A 21,560-nucleotide genomic window follows, 5' to 3' on the forward strand; every position below is an offset into this window, starting at 1 on the left:
AACGTAAAGTGATTTGACTGATATTCTTTCAAGATATATCAAAGAAGATATAAACAATTGCACGTATTACTTCTCAGTACAGGTGGATTCTTGTTTTAAGTCCTTCAAAGGAACTGAGCGAAAAATGAGTTTATAAATCTATTTGTCAAAATTCAAAGACAATTTTTTGTTGAAAATAAAGCAAAAATCCTCAAAACTTGGTGTACATTTTATGAAAGAAAACAGCAATGTCTTCACTTTAAACAGACAGGCCTCATGGAAATTGTGGTTTTGATGAAGTTGTGTCTTTTTTTTTTTTTCTTTTTTTTTAAAATGAAATATTTCAGTTAGTCAAGTCACTCCAAATGTGCTGCTCTGAACTAAAATCCCACTGAAATCAATGTCAGACTAAGAAACAAAGAGTGCAGGGCAGAAGCCCCCCAAGGCGGTGAGTTAATGCTATCTATATACTCCACAGGGTAAAGCATAAACACCCTTTACCGGTTGATAAATGAAGGTCAAAGTGAGCTGAACAAGATCAGACAGAGCCGGTAGTGGAACCAGATTTGAACCAAGAAAGCCAAACTCCTATATTAATTTCTTTTTTTCTAATTACATGTCTTCAAGAGATCAATTTCAAGACAAGCATTCCTGTAAAGGGCTCCCAGTCAGGCACAAATCACTAAAGAACGGTCACTTTTCAATTTTCAGTCTAAAACCGGTGAGCACAAAGTTGCTAAGAAGATGCTTTCAGTAGGTGTGAAAGCCTTTCATATAACCTCCAGTTTTATTTAGCTCCTAAACAAATAAAACAGAGTGGCAGAAAAGATGAGAAAAATCATATTTACAAGAGAAAAAAAATAACTTACTTTGGGATTTTATTTCATGAAGAGGTTTTTTATCTGAGAGAGAGAGAGAGAGAGAAAGTTGCACTTAATAAATTTACATGGAGCGTGTCTATTTCCTATATTGCTTCTGTCTAGCACTAGAAATGAAACATTTTCTCCATGTTTGTTGACAATATGAATATTTTATGTTGTCCATCTTTTTCCCTTCATCGTTTCCCCACGCCAAAAATCTCTTTCAGGCTGTTTCTTTGCAGTAATTTCTCACTTGGGTAATTCAAGTATTTGTTAGCGTCATTGGAGGCTTTTATTCAGAATATTATACATCTCAGCAATAAGGAGGTTCAACACTTTGAAGTGGATCACTTGGCAAAGAAAGTCAGTTCAGAATTAATTATTTCTTTGTATGTTTGATATATGGAAAGGTTAGTATGGACATTTTAAAAAGAAATTTATAAAATATAAAAATGTAAAATATATTCACATTTATGTATCCAAATATACACCAATAATGACATCAATATGTATATAAAGAACCAATGTACTACCATACATATGCAAATAGATTATAAAATAGGTTTTTAGAGTGGTGCATCTCTCTCAAAAATGAGGCTTCTCTGTCTCCCTCATATAAGCATTTGAGTTATCGTTTATAACCTCATACCTGGAAAACTGATCTTTAGCAAACGGGGTACCCAGGCCTGTCCAGCCCCCGCCCTGTGAGCGCAGGCTCTGTGGGCGCCCAGCGCAGCAGTGCCCAGGGAACCCTCTGCCATTGCCAAGACCCTGCTCACGAATTCATGTTCTGGTGGGGCTGCCGGGACTGTAATTATGGTCTCAAGGTCAGTTCTGCCACCCCGCAGTTTCTTGGGCAGCCTGCCCCACCAGATTCCAAAAAATCTGCCCAAAAGATTCTTGGGTTTTGGCTTTTGCCAAAAGTTGGTGTGTGGTGGTTTTTCTTCTTGAGGTTTTTTTAATTTCTCTAGGAAATGATGTACATAAACACCAAATGAACAGTGTCAGACCTGAGCTTTGCAATAGAAACAGACATTTTCATGCTGTTTCATACACTGCTCTCTACAGAAAACTGCAACAGAACTGAAATGCGTTTGCCATATAAACTGGTGAGGCTGCTGGATCCAGAAGCCTCTTGGCAATATTCAGTATCACAGCTGGTTGAAAAATGGAAAACAAATCTTTTTGTGATTTATGATGCATTAGTAAAAACATGTTTGTAGTTCATCTGCTTATGGCATGCTTGTTTGGTTTTTTTTTGGGCACTGGAAAATAAATCAATAGTTTTTGAAGTTATAAAAAATAACTTTAAAGCAAATAGATAAAAGTAAAAAAAAAACAACTAAAAAGCCTCTCTTTTGTAGAGCAAAGAAAAAGCTTTCACCTCTGCAAGATAGAGAGAAATCCACCGGGGAAAAGTATACTACCGAGAATACTGGTAGGGAATAAACAATGAAAGAAGAAATATGCAAGAAACTAGTGAGTTATTCAGACCGTCTTGAGTGAAAGTGACCTTTGCATTCAGATGGAGTCAATCTCTGTTTTGATTCCAGTTTGGCAGGCCGGGCAATCTCTCATATATATCAAAACCAAAAATAATTCCACCTTTCTTCTGCATGTAAGTTTATCCAATTGTTACAAGTCCTAGAAGAAATTCCCTGAAAGAAAAAGCACTTTCAGTTGCTCCTCAGTTAGGGACTGGCCTGTCTGGATCCATGCAGAAAATCAAAACCCAAAGCAAGAGCAAGGATGCTGCTGTGAATGAAGGGGTGTCATCTTTGTGTTATTCCCAACCTCTCCTGCCAGGGACTGAATAAAGAACCTGAGAGTAGACCCTGTTTTATCACCATTTCATTTACTGACTCCAAATTTGAAAATTCATGCTAAGGATTAGTATTTTTTCTGCCAGTTCACAATCAGGCCTACACTTTCCTCACATCTTACGTTCTCACCCTTACTTTCATTTAAGTTCTTATTTCTTAACCAAAGAAATGTTTCATTTCTATTTTTGCCTCACGAAAGGAACAAAGTTAACAAGTTGTGCCTGATAAATAACCTCCAAGAGATTAGTTTTCTGTAGCACAGTACTGCATTTCCTTCACAATTCCCCACGGGATGAACAGCAGAGCAGAAAAGGCGCACGCTGGCAGATGAGCAGGGGAGAAAGATGTTTAAAAATAGGGTAATTGCATCAATTCCTATTAGCTGAGAAAGCAATTACAGTCCTAAAAATAATTTGACACAAGTATATACACACAGCACGACCCATGAAGGAGTAATAGTATCACACTCCAAGATGAAAGAAACAAGAGGCACTTCACACGTCAGCCTGTTTGAACGCAAACGGAAATTCAGCTTTGGGACCCCCCCACTCCTGGTGCTCCTCCCCACAGCAAAAGGAGGAGACGAGCTTGTTTAACACACGAAGAACATGTAAGGCCAGAGCTGATCTCAGCTCCGCTCATCACCCAACAGTAACAGCTTTGATATCACTAGGCTTCAGCTTCCTCTTTTACTGCTCCGCTTACTCAGTTCCCGTGAAGTACTGTGACGTACGAGGGATAATACTGACAACATACTCAACTCCAGCTTACACTGGAGTAGATTTTTTTCCCCACAAAATACCTGGAGATCAGTTTCTGATCCTGATATTAGGTGACAAATTGCTGGTGTGTGCAGCAGAGAGAAATCTTCTGTTCTATTTGTCTTTGAATTAATTTTAGAGTATTGTTGTTTGTTCAGTTTCCCTAACTGCCATCTCGCCCCATAAAAGGAACAGAAACACTTCACCCAGGGAGATTTCTCCATGGAAAATCCAGCAGCACCAGATCTCCCTCCCCCCTATATTCAGCATAAGCTGAGAATGGAATTTTGTTAATTTTAAATAGCATTGCTTTGATGTCAACATATGCATCTCTAGTAGGCTTGGATTTTAAAAGGCTTTTCATTTCAATCATAAAATTTGGGTTTTATTACTTATGCCACTTACTCTTTGTAAAATGATTTTGACAGTTTATTTTCAACATCGAAGTTATATTTTACAGACTTTGTGTTTCACAACTGACACTAAGTTGATTAAATCTGTACAAAATTTACTCATATTTTAAAAAATGCTTTGTGGATCTTTTTACCCCTAATGATCCATTTATTTATTTTAAACAAGGGAAGATCTTTACACATAGTGTACTAAAAACATTTTAAGTCTATTAAGAGCATTTTAAGTCCCACGTGCAGAAAAGTGGTTTGCTTCTGAAAGAGAAAGCTTTTGCTATTCCAGGCACTAGTTTTCAGACATACACTGTTTACTTCACCTCTGTTCGCACATGGTTGTGCAACATAGTTAACATTTTCTTCAAATTGCATCTATAAAGTGATTGTAAATGTCACGGCAAAGAAAAGTTAAAATTCTTCTAAAAAGGCAATGATAAAATCCTGTGCTAGTTCAATGAACTGCAACTTGTTGGGGCATTTTTCTTTTTTACTGCAGTGCCATTAGTCAGGTTAGTGGTTCATTAATAATAATATTCTTTGCACCAGTGGCTGTACAAACATAAAGCAGAGGGACAGTACCTGATCCAAAGAGCCTGATTTTATACAAAGTGTATGACAGACAAGGAAAATAATAAAAAAATTCAGGTAATTATTAAAACTTAGTTGCCATGCCATAACTATTCCAATAGCCCATCTATCAAATGATTTGGTGGCCAGGGCTTGCTTTCAGTGCTTGCTGTTGGAGTTCTTAATAGGGCACATTAACAGAGGAGCGTAAGCAAAGCAACAGGGAAGCTGTATGTTGTTGTAACCTGTTCTATAGATAAATAGAGAACCTATGTCTCCGAGGTTGTCAATATGACATCTTTTATAGGCATTACATTTAATAACAGAAAAAAAATACACCGGGCTGCACTATATGCACATCTCTATTCAGTGATCTGACCGTCATGGGCTGGCCACACGGGTTTAGATCCTGAATGCCTTATTCAGAGCTCAGCACTGGTAACCTGTACTGGGGCTGAAGGTTGCTCATTAAGAGAAGGCAGTCACTTACAAAGCATGGCTTCAGTAAAGGCACAGCACGCTGAAGGAGTGCACCAACACGGACAGAGCTCACCCCTGAGAATTGTACAAGGCAGTTTTATATTTCTACTATGAAAACCAGTCTTGTTCTAGGGAATGCAGACACATTACAAAAAGAAAAAAAAATTGAGCATTGCACTGGTAACATGTCTATGACCTGAACTCCAAGCACCCAATCCCTTTTCCTCTACACACGGTAACACATTTCATCTGACCGGTGTGTGAAACCTTTGTTCATACAAAAAGCTTCAGAGGGCTTTATCCTAGAATAGTTCCTGAAAATGCACTCCTGAAACTAGCAGTAAATATCAGAGGTAGTCCTCAAAGACAGCTGGCAAGCACAGCACCAACCTCTCACACTCTGTGACATCTGAGTAGGACTTGCACCGATATTAAAGTGATAATTCACCACTGAACAGAGCGTGACAGGGACATTCTAAAACCTGCCTGTAGGCAGTGTCTGGATGAACAACTCAGAGAGAGAGAGAGGCTAAGAAGGGAGAAATTCACAGCTGGAGAAGCCAGCAACAAAAGCCCGTGTGATACAATACCTTGTTGTTGATAGCAGTGCTCAGAGGCGCAGCCTGTACCTGAAACCAACTGTGCTACAAGGACGCGACAAAATTAAAGAAAAAGTCGACTGATTTCAGTTTCCATCTTTCAGCCTTAGCGTTCCTGACTGCTCCCGCGGCTGCCACTTCATTGCTAGAAAGTGGTGAGGTGACGGTGTCGCTCCATGGATAGGGGACAGCGTTCAGTGCAGGAATAACCTCGTGGGTTTCCTCTTTGTTTGGAGACTGCAGCTGTCCCTGGGTGTTCTGCAACTCTGCAGCTGCAGGGCTGATTTTCTTGCCTCCTAGTTGTTTGTTGATAGTAGCAACTACCAAATGCCAGATGCTTCCCAGACATTTATGAGGGGCAAATCCTTTCATAGAGAACTCACCACAGAGTAGATCTGCCTTTATTTAACTTCTGTGTTAAAAGCAACAAATGGAGTAAACTTTGACCTTAAACAGCTCTTACACCAAGAGTATTCATGTTGCTGCTTTGCCAATTTACTGGCAAGAAAAGGTGGAAGGTTAAGTAGTACATTCTGTGAAATATGTTGTAGCTGGTGGTCATAATTACACATTGCAAAACCTCTTTATTTGGATTTTTAGAATCATCTGATAATTAGTAGGTAAAGTATGTGTTACACAAATCCGGTGACTCAGAAACCACTGTGGATTTCAGACTTTACATATGCAACCCTCTGAAAACAATCTATTTTTTCACAGTAATATTTCAGCCAGGAGAGTTCTACTGACACGGGTGTGTGGCAGATACGCTGCGTTACCAGGATTACAGTATCCATTTTAGGCCATACCTCCTAAATCCAATTCAGTGCCAGCTGTTACTCACCTTGAATGCAGAGCCCTTCCGTGCAGTTCTCTGACTCCTGACTCAAGCCCTCGCAGTACTTTCCTCCGTTTCTTGGCGGCGGCGCGATACATTCCCGGACTCTCAGGTGCTCGCATTCTGGGCTGCACACAGACCACTCGCTCCACACCTCCCAGTTTCCATCCACTGAATGGGGAGGAAGAAATAACAAGCATCACTGCATATCAAACTGGTGTAGTTAAGAGGTCCTACCAAGAATACTTGTTTCATATCTCTCCTCAAGTCACAGCAAGTAAACAAAGTATAATTCTCAGGAGAAATAAATACAGTTTTATCGGATGCGAAGTTAAAATCCATCCTTAGAAGGTACCACCTCAAGTGTGCAAAGTGGAAGCTTTTAAAATAGCACCAGTATATAACATTCTGCAAATATAGTCAATTAAAACTGCAGGAGGAAACATTTCAGACTCAAAGAGCTCTCCCGTAAATGTGACATCCAAATTATTCCTTAGTAGTCTGTGCATACTCACCAGGGCAAAGAGAAGTGCAGGTAATTTTCTGCACTGACATTCCTTCACAAAATGCACCTCCGTTGAGAGGAGCGGGGTTGGTACAGGTCCGGGACCGCTTCTGCCAGCCCCGGCCACAGCGTGCGTTGCAGTTTGACCACTCAGTCCAGGATGACCAGCCTCCATTAACTGCAAAACACAAATATGGTGTGATAGGTGGTGATAAGCAACAAACCTGATCAGATCACTTCATTCAAAGGCAGAATTTTGTTTCTGTAAATTCCAAGCTGAAGTAGGAGCACTGGTACCTATCAGTACACAACTACACAAAGGCCGTGGTGTCAAAGAACACAAACGTTTGTTTTGGAAGAGCAATATGCTAAGAAGTGCAGTGACTGATAGAGGCTGGGAGGGAGGTAAAAGCAGGCTCCTCAGTTCTCATAAAATATGCTTTGCTTAAATCATAAACAAGACTTCTTTATTTTAATAAGGGTGATTTAGGAATGCTCTGCCTCAACCAATAAAATGTCACATGCAGTAATAAACACGGAGAGCAACAGAGGATGATAATAAAGCAACGGTTCTGCTCTTTTATCCTTTGCTGTGTAACGTCCAGATTCCCTAGTTAGTGCTTGGACACTGGGGTCCCACAGATGCAGTTAAAGCAGCCCTTTACGTACCTTTCCCTAGGCATGTGCTTCGGGGTGTCCCGATACAGGCAAGGCTTATTTATGTAGTTTAGCTTATAATGGGATGTTCTTAACATCTGGAGCAAGGATTGTTATTATTGACAGAACTTCTGGGAATCCATCACGAACAAAACCCTCATAATTCTAACCACTCTAAAAGCAGGCATGATCTCAGCCTCGAGCAGAAGAACTGGAATTCATCATACCAGGAACGAGGTTGGCCATTTGAGTTAGAACCAGCTGTATGTTAAAAATATAAAGTCCTCCAGCAATAAAAAGCACACACATCTAAGTTTTCCCATAATTATCACGTTTTCACTGACCATACACCACAACTGTCGCAGACATGCTCCTTCTCTTGGCAACGATGTTGGCAGCCATGCAGGTGTAGTTCCCGGAGTCAGACAGACGTGCCTGTCGAATGATGAGGTTGTGGTCCGCTCTGGTGTCAATGTTCTCATCCAGGTTGGAATCTATGGGCTCCTCATTCTTCAGCCATTCCACCTGGAGAGGGAAGGAGAAGAGAACATGAAGTAGGAAAAGAAAAGATGAAAGCAGAAAGTCTGAAAAATTATACTTCAACAATTTCATTAATAAATGTTATAGTGATCTTTATAATAAACATTAAGATAAAAATGAAGCTAGGATGGGATTCCCAAAAAGGCAGACATACACAAATCCAGAAAATAAACTATTCCTGTTCTGAAGACCCTAGAGCTTTTTAACAAAGGCACACCAAATGAAATGCTAGGACATAATAAAATAACAAATAATAAAAGACCAAAAAGAAAACGGCAAAGAGCTGGTTCAGAGTTACAAGGGTGTGGGTTGTAAGGGAAATATTATTTTTGTTCTGCTGGGAAATGAGGAAGGAAAGATGAGGAAGAAGAGGAAAGGAAAAAAAAGGAGAACAACTAATCCTTAACATGTTTCCTATACATATATATATTCCTTTATATAACACATACATATATATATATATTCCTTTATATAACACACGTTGTGCTATTAGGAGGCTTTAATACTTATGCAAGGAATCGAGAAGTGATGATAAAAATACTGGATCATTCTAGTTGAATATATTTCATTTACCTCCTGCTTCTCTTCACCATAAGTAATACAGCTTGAACCTGAAATAATTTTCTTAAATAAGTGCATCTTATTATTTCCTCTATATTTGTTCTTGAATCTATAGCTTGCATTTTGGTTTTATTAACTATTCATTTATTCAATTTTTGTCCTATTTAGGAGAGTCCTTTTGGCTTCTCTAAGAGAATGCAAAAACAAGGGAGAAGTCTGTAAACCTGTAAAGCCAAACCAAGGCACTTGATGCCTTGGGCTAACGACCTCATGAAGCTGGTAGGGAAGGACTTCCTCTGCCTCAAGGAGCAGAGAGACCTGAGCAGTGGAGAGCAGCAGTCCAAGTGAAAGGCAGCTAACGATTGCCACCTCCACCTCCTGCTCCCTAAACCTCAGAGGAAGGAGATACGGGCTAGTAACTTAGAAAGGCTGATTTTCATTCAAAGAAAATGCAAGAAAATCTCAACCAAGAGAGAATAAGAAATGTTTAAAAATACTACTCATGATATACAGTGCTTTACATGTTCAAACAACTGGACAATGATCAGTTAAGCTTTGTAATACATTGGCATGACACGTAGTAAGTATTATTAATTCCACTTTTTTTGAGAGAGAAACAGAAGGACAGAATTGCTTGACATCACACACAGTGGCAGAGCTCAGTCATCATAACAGAGCCCAAATTTACATAAACATTCTTAAACCAGAGGCTGTTTTAGTATTTGTTGTCAAGGTACATAAATACTGCGAAATGCTGTGTATAATATATTTCCATACATCTTCTCTAGTTCACCAACCAATATATCTGAGTAGACCCAGGAATTATCTGCAAGGCATTTCTCTACTTGAAACATTAAAAAAAAATATTTAAGGCATGGTAAGCTGCTGTTACAGAACTGAAAAATTAAAAATAGAAGCAGAAACAACAGATTCTATTACAAGACTGAATAAATGTGAGTTATTTTAATAGCTTTTCTAGACCCGAAGGAGGTATGGCTGTACCCCGAAGTCAGATCTCAGTTCAGATGAATAACCTCGTTTAGGAACTTGTGGAAGGACTTGGAACTTTCTGGTAATGAGCTTATGGATCAGCTAGCTACAGGCATTCATTAGCACGCTGTTCTGCGCAGATGGTCTGCAATTTGTAGATTTTCCAGTTTATAAACAAATCTGCAAAAGCTGACCGTCAAAGCCAATTAGATTTCATGCCAGACAGCAGGTTCCCCTTCCAGTAGCATCAGTCATTTTGGTTGGCTGGGGACAGAAGGTGTGTGACTGACACATCCAGAGCTTCTCGTGTCCTGGCACTCAGCTGGGAGCTCACCTTGAAAAGAATCGAGGTCTGTGGCACTGCTTGTAACACAATGAAATACTTTTCTTTTTAAGAATTAGTCTGTCTGAAGGTCTTAAATGTTTCTCTCTTGAACTAGACTTAAAAACTGCTATAATATGCCATAAGTTTATATAAAGATACCTGATTTTTTTCCCCTGAAATTAAATCTGCTCAGAATTAAAACACCCCCATCATTTTCTAACAAAGGCTAATCACGTAATCTACAAAGGAAATGCAGGGGCAGATATGGATTAACCAGCTACCTCATATTGGGTGGCAGCAGATGAATTAGCATAATCATAAATTTATTCCAATTACAGAAAGTAATTATCAAAGACCAGCTTACAGCATTATCAAAGTAAAATCAGTTAAATACACCATACCCTAGGTAGGTTACAACGGGAGTGAGCGAACTCTTTTTCTTTAAAAATAAAGCTTATCCCAACTCACCCATATTTCTGTCTGCTGTCTGTGACATTAAAACAGCCCGTGAGCACCACATCACAGGAACACAACTGCTGTTTGAGATGCTGCAGGTGATGGGGCCTCACTGTGCTTAGTATGTGCAGGATAAATAGTGTGAGCAGGTCAGCTGTATGTGTATGTATCCCTACAGATACTACTACAGACATACATCTGCCAGTTGCCATACAGCAAATTCAAACACTCTGGGGACTTGCAAATATCCATGAGGCACACATGGTGATTTTGTAGGTTAGAACACAAAAGACCTTGGTACTCCTGCTTTTAGATTATACTATCCTGCCCTTTACATACGTCTGACTTTCTCATGTGGTCAATAATCAGAGTACATATATATCAAAGGTAATATACTTAGAATGTCGGCTTCTCTTGAAGAGAGAATCAATTGCTTTCTCAATGCAAGATAAACGCTTCATGATTTTAAGATGGGAAAGGTCAACACCTGACTTAGGGCAGCACAAATGTTTCTTATAGCATAGTCAATTTACAGATTTTAAATATCCTCTCTCTCAGATGGATAAAGTAGTAAACACATCCTTAACCTTCCTTTAAGCCAATACCACTGCTCCTTATGTTCTTAGAAAACAAGCCAGTATTTGTATCTTTCGGATAAAACTGTTTTGTCAGTCCCAGATTCACTGAATATTTTAAAAGTAAGTACACCAGACTAGTGTTTAGAAAGTATGGCAGAGAAAGCAATGAATAGATACTTTGCTGCTCATGAGACTGCAGAAAACTACACTAATAGGCAATACCATATTTTCCCCTCTAGAACCTGACTGTGCACTAAAAAAGAAGGAAGAAAAAGGCTGAGAACTTCTAAAACTCAGAATATATAATTTCTAGCTGAAAGCTTTTTTTTTAACTGGGGAAGAAAACATGTTTGAAGCTGATTTTTCTACAAAAAAGTTTCTTTTAATAGAAAATGTTTGCAATAGAATTTCCTCCGCATCACAATGAACAGCAGGTCTGTCAGGCTTCTGACAGTTTCTCCACTGACTCTAGAGCCAGCCTAGGGAGACTATCGCTAGGCCAACGTCAGCTTTTAGCAACATTCCCTCCCATACCGATCAGCTCAGGCCTCTGGCTAGAAAAAGTTCTTTCTACCTTATCATTGACTTCGCTCTCTCATTCCCTGATCTTTAAGCACCCTGTTAGAAATGGGTTTTTCAGTGACCTGTACTGTTTAGTGGAAGAGAGCAAGGCAGGTTCCTTTCAATTCCGTTCAGCTTTAGCATGAAACTCCCGTTTCTAAAAACTCAAGTGTGTCTAAGCTGGAGAAATCATCCCTAGTGTTACGGGGAGAACGGATGAGTGTAGGCAGGGCAGGTGCTCCAGTTACAGTGATGCATTAAGATGGCAGCATCTTTGTTACAGTTTTATTTTGCTTTCTACCCTAAGACTCAAACAAATAAGCAGGAGAAGCCTCCATCAGCATAAATCATCGTGGGACATTAATAAAAAACAAAGGGCAGTCTGCTGGATACAAACCATTCATATCTACCTTTATAATCACACAGTTATTTTATCAACACAATTGAAAAACATTCATCTTCCTGGCTCGGAGCCCTAGCAACACACAAGAAGCAGGTCAGCTGTACCTGCTGCTTTTTTTAAAATTAATCCACTGAGGGAATACTGTTACCAAATCGTTTAATCACAGCGCTGTCATACTGTTCTGGCAAGCATATTTTTCCTTCATTAGATTGAATATATAATCTCATTACATAAATCTAACACACTAACTCATAAATCAGCCTGGGATTTTGTTGGCTGTACTGTGGAAAGCAGCACGGAAATCTCTTTGAAGAGATGCACTCAGTTGTTGCAAGAGGGATCATCCGAAAACTCGAGTGCTGCATGCTGCTAATGCACATTTTCTTTCTTATTATTTCACTTTATGAGGCACGCAGCTAGTATCTATGCTACATAAACCCCGACAGCACGGGACACCAGGGGAGATGACATTCACTCACGGCACTCTGTATACCATAGCTCATACTCTGAGCTATGTCCAGTTCACAGTGACGTGAGTATTTTTGTTTGCGTGCTTTAAAATCACAACCGAAAATTCCTATTGCTGAAACATCCCGAGGAGGGGAATAAAGGCTAACGTGGGAGGGGGCGAGTCAAACCGAAATTCAAATATGCTTCTGAATAAGTATAATGGGAAAGGTGACAGCCTGTACGTATATCTCAATTTATAATGCTAAAGGTGGGCAAGGAGGTGACTCAGACATGCTATTTTAAACCATTGTTATAAAGATACATCACTAAATACGCCATTGCTAATAGCACATTGTCTGACTGTTAAAGACAATCAGATCACCAAATAAGTCTATCTTTATTCCTTTTTTTGGAGGAATAAGTATGTAATTGGAACACTGTTTTTTGCCCCCGTGCAAAAATTATGAATGAGTCAGCATTAATAAGCCCAAAGGTTATTATGTGGGCTTATATGGCAGTTTTCCAGTGGGGCAGTGCACACAAATGATTTTACTTCAATTATTTTATGGTAAGCAGAAACAAATGATCTAGCTGAAACTCAAATCCTAGTCCCTTGACTGTAAGGCTCAGCAGCATAGATAAGCAGATGAGCCTCATCTAGAGCTTTTCTTTTTCCAAATAACTCAGAATCTAAGGATACATAGTAATCCAGAGATCTTGTTTTAAAGGTATGCAATGCACACTATAGATTTCTTGGTATTGTGAATTAGGATGGTTAGGAAGAAACAAACAGCTAAAGGCTCCAGGGATGGTACTCATGGTGGCACGCCAGTGAGCTTTTATTTGTTTTTCAATGCACAGACATTTGGAAAGTAATTATAAGTGCAGCTGACACTGGAAAAACATTTTTAGATAAGATTATTGGGAATTATGTTGATAGTGTTTTGCTAACATGACATCCTGATAGGCAGTATCACATTTATACCAATTTCTTAGAGATAAGAAAATCACCACAGAAAGCTTACAGAAATTGAAAACAAAGAGTACAAATAAAGAGATCTCTGCTCTTGCATTTCTAACAGCTTCCGATTAACCATCACTGCACAGCACTACAAAAACCCAACTGGACATTGCCAAAGATGCTGAATATCCAACCTTTGGGAATCAGGTGAGACCTCCAGGCACTACCACAGCACCAGTAAATAACCACAACAATTCCTCCTGCTGACCAGAACAACAGGCCCGTAGTGATAAAGCCTCCAACTATCTTGTTCGGTCAAAACATACACCACAGTGAAGTTTCCAAATCCTTGTAGGGCTCTTTCACACAATTACCTTTATTATTTACAATTATAAACATAATGATAAAGTCTTATAACTTATCCTTTCATTTTTAAGCATTCAAAATTAAGCACATTTTTGAAAACTACCAGAAAAATATATGCCACTGCAAAACAGCACATCAAAAAAAGAAAACCCCCAAAGCACATGTCTTTATAACAAGAAATTATCTATTCACGGGAACTACAAAGTTATTTCACTTTCCCCCCCCACCATTTCAGCAATCTAACTCTGAAGTGTTTTGCTCCAGCGTTTCTGTTTCATGACCTCAGCATAGCTCCTGGGTGCACTGATTTACTTAGAACAAGTCAAATCCCAGAAGTAAAACAGAAGTTTTTTCAGCTGGAGGAAAACACAGTGCACAGTTCACTTGTCCACATGAAATCCAGCACATAGACGCATTTTGGAGCGAACATCCAAGGATTTTTTGAAATAAAGTGTATATGTGCAGGAACTAAGATGCTTCCAATAGCTTCAAAATGTACAAAATCAGCAAAAGAGGCACCTGGAGATACCACTAAGGAGCCAAGAAGAGAGCCGACAAATGCCATTGTTTCAAATAACTGGTACAGGTAAAAAAAGGGTACAGGTAAAAAAAATGAAGTGACAGATTTAACACATTCAAACAGTTCAGTGGCAGAATAATGAAGAGGAGTATAATCTCCAACCACACGTGAGGCTGGCAGAAGGCAACGTACAGTGTAAATGTTCCCCCTCTCTCTAGTGGCAGGTCCTAAATGGGAATGAAAAAGTTGTAGCGGCTTCTAGCTAAAGGAATAGTTCTCCACTGCAGCTTGTGGAGTTCTGCATACTCAGGGGAGAGTCCACGAGTTCAAACCATGCTGAATAACCTGAGCTTGATCTCCAAGATAAATCATAGAACACGCTTACCTGGAACTTAATTATCTTTTCTCTAAACGATAAGCACACCATTGGTGTATTGGGTATTTCTCCTGGCCAGCAGACGTACCAGTGATGAACGGCTGCTCCAGTCAGACAGGCTACATCTTCGGCACAGGCGTGAAAACTAAATTTAGGTGACAGCTGTATTATAGAATGAGAACAACTGTTGATCTACCACACAGGGAGTCCAGATAAATAGGTTAGTTTTACGCAGATCTTATACAATCTGTGATTGCCTGAGATTGCTCATATATAATGCAAGGTATTTTGTCTATGAGGCTATGGAGGTTGGCAGATCTTTTACGATGAGCCTGAACAACGGGCAGCGGCACTGAATACATGAAAAATGCTCAGAAATTCCTCTTGCCTCAACTACTCAAAAGGCATTATTTTATGTGCCTGTGTCACTTTGTTAACACTACAGTTTAAACCAATGTAGGACAGTCCAAGTCTTAAAACACATCATTGTATGCGGAGGCTCAGCAGCCAGCACACCTGGCTGACCCTGTCTGCTCGTTCAGGTACGGTTTAAAAGGGGTGTGTGTTTGCTGTCAGCTGGCTGCAGTGGGAACGAGGACAAACAGTAGAAAAAAAGCATTGACAACACGGGCTCTCCATAACATTTCAGAGTTGCCAATGTCCAAAAAAGAGCACCCAGAATATATCCAGTTCAACGTTAAATAGCTTAGCAATAGCATTTTTTAAAAATGTGATTGTAACAAAGCAAAAAGAAAAAAATAAACTCACCGTTAACCTAAGCTGCACGAGATATCCCAATTTATGTAGCTGGGTGTGCTGCCCTGAAATGTATGCAGCTAACAAAACCTGCTAAAATGTCTGTAACATATTTAAAAGACTCCCAGTTCTATGAAAAACCATGTCCTTTTTATTCCCCACTTACACAGAATAACTGTGAAATCTAAGGCTTTTTATTTTAGCATATTGAGCAATAGCATTAAAGTGGTTTTTACAAGCACTGATAATCACAAGCCTTTTTTGCCTTTGAAACCTGTTCTTTGTTTGAGCCTCTACAGAGTATTACTCCAGGCTCTGTGTATTACAACTGCTGCTGTAATACCTAATCCATGATCTAGGTTGAGTAAAAAAAAACAGTTCAGGGCATTGCAGATGAAGTACTTCAGGGAGGCAGACAGGGAACACCGCAGCAGACATTTCTCTCAAACAAGACAGGTGATGAAGGGCAGGGAATGAATACTAGATCTGGCCAAAGATGAAAGAGCACATAACATACACTAAACCTTGGTTCTGTTTTTGTGTTGTCCGTACTTCTATGAAGCAGTCAGAGGCTTAAACAAAAAGGCTTTAACTGAGCAGATGTTTTATAGAATAAAGAGGCTCTACCTATTATTAAATAAGATTGTCATGTGCTGAACACAGTCAGTCCAGATCAGCATGTCACTTATTACCCACATTGACTGCACATCCCTCAATCTTTGCTGGATGGGAAAGTATGAAAAATGAAAATTACGAAGCTGCTCTAAAAGCAGCTAAAAATCTGAACTGAACAGGGCACATTTGTGTGTCTGTGTGCGACGGAGAGAAACGTTCTCATTTTCTAATCTAGTTTTGTCATGTCTAAGTTAACTATTAAATTTCTTACAGCTTCCCATAACTTTATGATTTTAAAAATGCAAATGTTGGCTGCAGTTGTTGCTTAAAAGTAAAACCAGTCTATAGGAGGAGCTTACGTGAAGATAAATAATCATTGAGACATACTGCACACACCCGAGCTCAGTCTTGAAAGTGAAATGTCTTTGGTTAAAAATGAAACACTTTCATTGTATTTGTAACTAACGTACCTTAAAAGTAAAGCAAATATTGATATTCCAGATACAAGACCCAAGATCTATAACTAACTGTATAAAATGCTGTTTGCGTTTAGTAATCATACTCTGTTTTCTGTAACTAGAAACAAGATTCATTGAAGACTATAATTCACCAGCCCTTTTTGCCATAGTGTTTTACTACAATACCATTATCCTGCCACATTACATTTATTGTATGTGTACAAGTCCCATAAATACACACCCTATGTAAAACAGGCAGCAATGACTCTCACTACTTTTGGAATACTTGCAGCTTTTGAATTTTATGTGGGTTTCACATTTTGTTGATGTGTTTGCAATGGAATATGTACTGCCCAGAAGAGAAATGATTTTACATTTCCATTAAAAGCTATAGCAGTAAATAAACCATCAGGACTCGTGCAGATATTCACTGGAACATCTACAGCAGTCCATTAAAGTGTCAAAATCTGTGTTAAACATTTGAAAAAGTAGCACTGGATACAACACATTTAAAACTTAAATATATGTGTATATTAAATGGTAAAGATATTGTAAAGTATTCCACAAGCCTCTGCAGAGCACTCAACACAAGTTTACGCTCAGCGGTAAGAGTTGAGCACAACAGCTGCCCTTTTATTACCAAAAACCCCCCAAATCAGACAGTAGATGTAGAAAGAGCTGCGAGTTGCTACTAATGCTCAAATACGAGCTATTCAGAGATTTAGTCTGCGTGCAACACCAGACAGTAGAAGGAATTACCACCAGTGAACTACAGAGGATGTTATAATTTATTCTGTCTGCTGACTCTGTCGCAAACCACCAGGATCTATTGGTCACATTGATTCCACATGCTACACCTACGCTGGGACAGGGCTGCATAAAATGACAGAATCAAGTTGTCCGTGTTCTTCATTGTTTCCCTTTGAAAGGAAATGATCGTGTCACTGAGAGGCAGTGACTCCAGTGCTCAGTATGTTCTTAAAATTAATAGAAAGGAAAATATCCTTTGGCGAGAGTACAGGAAAACACTAAGGTATGATTAGGGTTACCAACCTGCCAGCATTATGGATATGAAATCTTACCAAAGTTGCTTTATATAGTCAAGGTAATAGGCACAAACAGCACTAAATCATGTTAATAGCAGGACTGTAATACATAGAAAATAGCAGTACAGCACGTATTTCTCGAGGATGAGGGCTTAACACCTATTTAGAAACTCGCAGCTTGCATCTCCCTTGCTTTGCGCTTCGTGTATCGATTTAAAGCCAAGATTTGTAACAAGCTGCTGGGGAACCCAGCCTGGCTGGCTGGCTTAGGGACCCAGATGTGTTTAAACTCCTTTAAACATCTTTGTGAACCTACATGCAAAGGGTTGCAGAATCGTAGATAATGTGGTAGCATCTAAAGCTCTTATCATCAGACCATACATGGCATCAAGTGCAAAATCCTGCTTTAGTTTCCAGCCCTGCAGCCTGAACCACACAAATGCTGGTTTACACCCGTAGGGGCCCCAGGAGAAGCCAGCTTTATGCTGAAGGCGAACAAAAGAAAAAGGACCTCAAAGAGTATATGCTTTAGAGAAGAGTTATTTAAACACAGGAGGAGGAAGGAGGAGAAAGTATTGAACAGATGGAGGACAGACTGAAAATGCTAATACTCAGCATATACACAAACGGTAGCAAGCTTGTCCAATGCAGCAAAAAGGAGTATCTATTGTTGATGTCTTCCCCCCTGCCCACCCCCAAAAAGAAGAGTTTCAAGAAACTGAAGAGAACACAGACTAGAGAAAAACTATCTAAAGAAAGAATAAAAGGTCAGCTGAGAAGATAAGGAAAGAGTATGTCAGGAAACTCACTTGAGAAGATGTACAGGAGAAGAAACAAAAGGTCTGATATATTATAGTCTTTTTAAAAATGTCTTTTTAATAGAGTGAAGCCCTTCGTCCCTTCACAAATTTCTTCAAAATGTTCCCAAAACAACAAGCTGAATATAATGAACAAGGTTAGTCTTGAGATGCAGATAATCATCAGTAGCAAAGCTAAAGATGTTGCTCTGGCAAACTCAAGAGAGGAGAACTCAGCCCTCCCTTCCCTCTCATTCTCCTCGTGCCAGTGAAGATCAGCAGCCCTTCCTCTGATACCTGCGGAGTGAAACAGGCTCAGCAAGACACCAGTTGGGTCCAGCCATCCCAGCCCAAGGTACCCACCTGGCAGCCTAACAAAACTGACCCGCAGCCAAGGATTCATCAAAGTTTAGCCGATTCCTGTACTGTACAACTGCCTCGTTGCATACACTCCAAGCTAAATGAGGCCTCTGTTGCACACAATTAATAAACATATCTATGGGGAGAATCTGTTGTGGGGATTGAAAGCCAGAACTGTCTCTTCCGTTGGCCAACTCTGCATCAATAGTGAAAGAAATGGCTCTGGTCCCATCGAGCCTGTGCCAGCAGAGACTCTGTTATATTTAAATCAACATTTGCCACAGCAGGGGATTATCAGATGCTCTACTTAAATGCTGGATTTTCTTTTTTATTTTGATGCTTAACTTATAAAAAACTGAGTTTATTTGGGTTGGGTGCTGATGCCTGCAAGCACAGCTGCTCACCAGCTCTGTTTTGCTTGCCATGTGAATGCATGAGAAAAGGATTTAAAACCTTTTCCCAGTCTGCCTCGTGGCAGGATTGGGGTTTCTTGCTCTCTTACTGCTGTGGCAATGCACCCAGAATGGCCCAAACCCTCAGCAATCTCCCAAAGCAGAGATGTGCAGAATTTTCTCACGTTCGCTTCTTCATAGAGGCAAACTCTGGAGGTAGGAAACCTGCTAACAAAGGCTGCAGCGACAGAAATACAGGGTGGGCTACAGAGGGAGGGCAGACAGCCTGGACCTGCACATGAACTGAGATGATTTCAGATTAAGCTATGGTGTAGATCAAGAACATTTACTTTCAATGCTCCTATCCTTAGATTTAAGAAATCTTCAGCACCTCTGAGCTGCAGAAAAACAATTCCAGAGATGAAGATTTATATTCTTGATAATGGGGCAGGCTCACATACGTAATTGAGCTGAACTTCAATTGCATTCCAGTTGTAAAGTGTCTGCCTCTGCTGAGCCACACTGCGTGATTAGAGGTTTGACTGTATCAGTCAGTCATAGCCATTGTCAGAAATAAATCGCTAGATTAACTTGTGACTGTGGCGAGCACAGAAATGTGTGCTCTGTGGGAAAATAACGTTCCTGAACTCCTGCACGTGATGGAATAATCAAAATCTTCTCAAGGGATTCAGACAGATATTGGCATGGTAACATGAAAGGGGCTGGAGTCTCCGACCCATTTTGTTTTCAGTTTGTATTTCCAGGTCCATGCAGAGTATGGATTAAAACAAACAAACAAACAAACAACAACAATACCACAATTAGATCTATTTTGCATCTAATGAAACAGAAGACAAGTTTCTTTGTCCGTAGTTATTTCAAGCCTTATGTTTTCATCTAGGGCTTCATCCAAACTCTAATGAAATAAATTCTTGGATCGGCACCATAGATTTCCTGCCAGCACTGGGTTTTGAAGCCTTCTACACTTCTCAGTACTCACATAACAATTATTGAGCAAGACTTACTGGCTACCTCAGTTATTTCTCATCCACATGTTTAACAGAGCAGGTCATCTTTAACGTGAAAACACCAGAAGAGTTTATAACCTCAGGCTTACTGCCACAAAGCAGAGCCATTACTTATTTGAATCTGGTACCCAGTTCCTAAAGACACTGAATTATTTCCAGCAGCCTCTTTACCTTGATGAGCATAGAATTAGCCTTCCATCCTGAGCCTTTATGTGAAATTTTATTGTCCAAAGCAAATATGACCTGTTAAGATTTACAGTCTTTATTAGCAGCAATAACAATTTTACAATCAACATCAGTAAATCAGGGTTTATTGAGAACTCTACAATTTTTATCTGTAGGAAGCGATTAAAATGTCAGTTTTTCATTGGATATAATTCCTAACTTCATAACAGACAGATATCCTGTTGAGCATAAAGCAGTGTAGTTCAAATAATTCTAAAAGTCTCAGTAAAATTCAAAGTGTTGACTGAGAATCACCATTTTTTCCCAAATGGCTGAATTCCAGCAAAGAGAGCATTGTTAGCTATTTAACTACACAGCAACTGGAAAACAGTCAAATGTATGCAATCAGTTCAGCAAACCGTACTTGTTGGGTAGAAGTGTACCTATCATCATTTGTTTCTTTTGGTCTCAAAGAAAACACACAGATTTTATAGTTTTTCACTTGAAAACCTTTTGCTCACCTTTAAATGCTGTATTTTTAGAATCAGTAACAAAACCAAACTGACATACATGGCAGCACACTCTTCAGACTATGGAAATAGTCAACGTATAAAACCATACTGTAGCCTCCTAAGGAAGGCACTAGGATCTTTGCCAATTACAGAACGTTCCCTCGGTGAACATACAGTGCGAGACACGAGGAGCACCTGAAGGCTCCTGCTCTCTCCCGTTTCCCACCAGCCCCCAGCAGTGACACCGCACAACGCCTCACCTCAGCTGCAGGGACTCCCTCAGGCGGCCGACAGTGGAGAACGATCATCCCTTCGATGGGAACCTCCTTCCCTTGTGGGTCTTGCTCAAAGTTTTTCCGTAGATCTGCAGAGTTTAATGCAATAATTAATGAATAAGCCATTCCTCCCCAAACCACGCTGTGTCGGCTGCAGAAGTGAGCAACAATTCCACTTTGCCATATTCTCAAGTGGGGGTATAAAGCAATGGACAACTGAGAGCTACTAATTCTTCCCCAGATGAGAGGCACAGAGATCCTGTCATCTTTAGTTGTGTTTCCATTTGAGAATTGTGTCTCCACCTTTGAGAAACGATTGTGTGACTACAGAGACTCCGTGGTCTGCAGTTGGGCATTCAGTCTCTCAAGCCGTTGCCTTTCCAAAACGGGAGGATTAAATGTTTTGTTTAGATTGCCTACGTGCCACAAGCTGTAGGGAAGGACTGAGAGCAATTCCACACATTCCAAACTGGCTGATCAGAAGATTGCTTCACTTCAGAGACCACGGCCCAGGTAGTAAATGGGAATGAGAAATCGGGCACATTGTCTCAGAGTCACACTGACGTGGCTGCAGCACTTCTACGTACAAGTGTTTG

At 39.8% G+C, this 21,560-nt stretch overlaps 1 protein-coding gene across 1 annotated transcript in view; it reads right to left on the reverse strand.

The window, feature by feature from the left end:
* Positions 1-21,560, reverse strand: part of UNC5D (unc-5 netrin receptor D) — a 52,079-nt gene that overhangs the window by 23,384 nt on the left and 7,135 nt on the right. Inside the window, exons 3-7 of the mRNA XM_068421285.1 lie at positions 20,950-21,053; positions 7,818-7,998; positions 6,827-6,994; positions 6,318-6,482; positions 849-881 (exon numbers count right to left, since the gene is read on the reverse strand). Coding sequence (XP_068277386.1) covers positions 849-881; positions 6,318-6,482; positions 6,827-6,994; positions 7,818-7,998; positions 20,950-21,053 — 651 coding nt within the window. The remainder of the gene's footprint in view (positions 1-848; positions 882-6,317; positions 6,483-6,826; positions 6,995-7,817; positions 7,999-20,949; positions 21,054-21,560) is intronic.

Source organism: Nyctibius grandis, chromosome 33 (genome assembly GCF_013368605.1).
Source record: "Nyctibius grandis isolate bNycGra1 chromosome 33, bNycGra1.pri, whole genome shotgun sequence".
NCBI classification, from domain to species: Eukaryota; Metazoa; Chordata; class Aves; order Nyctibiiformes; family Nyctibiidae; genus Nyctibius; species Nyctibius grandis.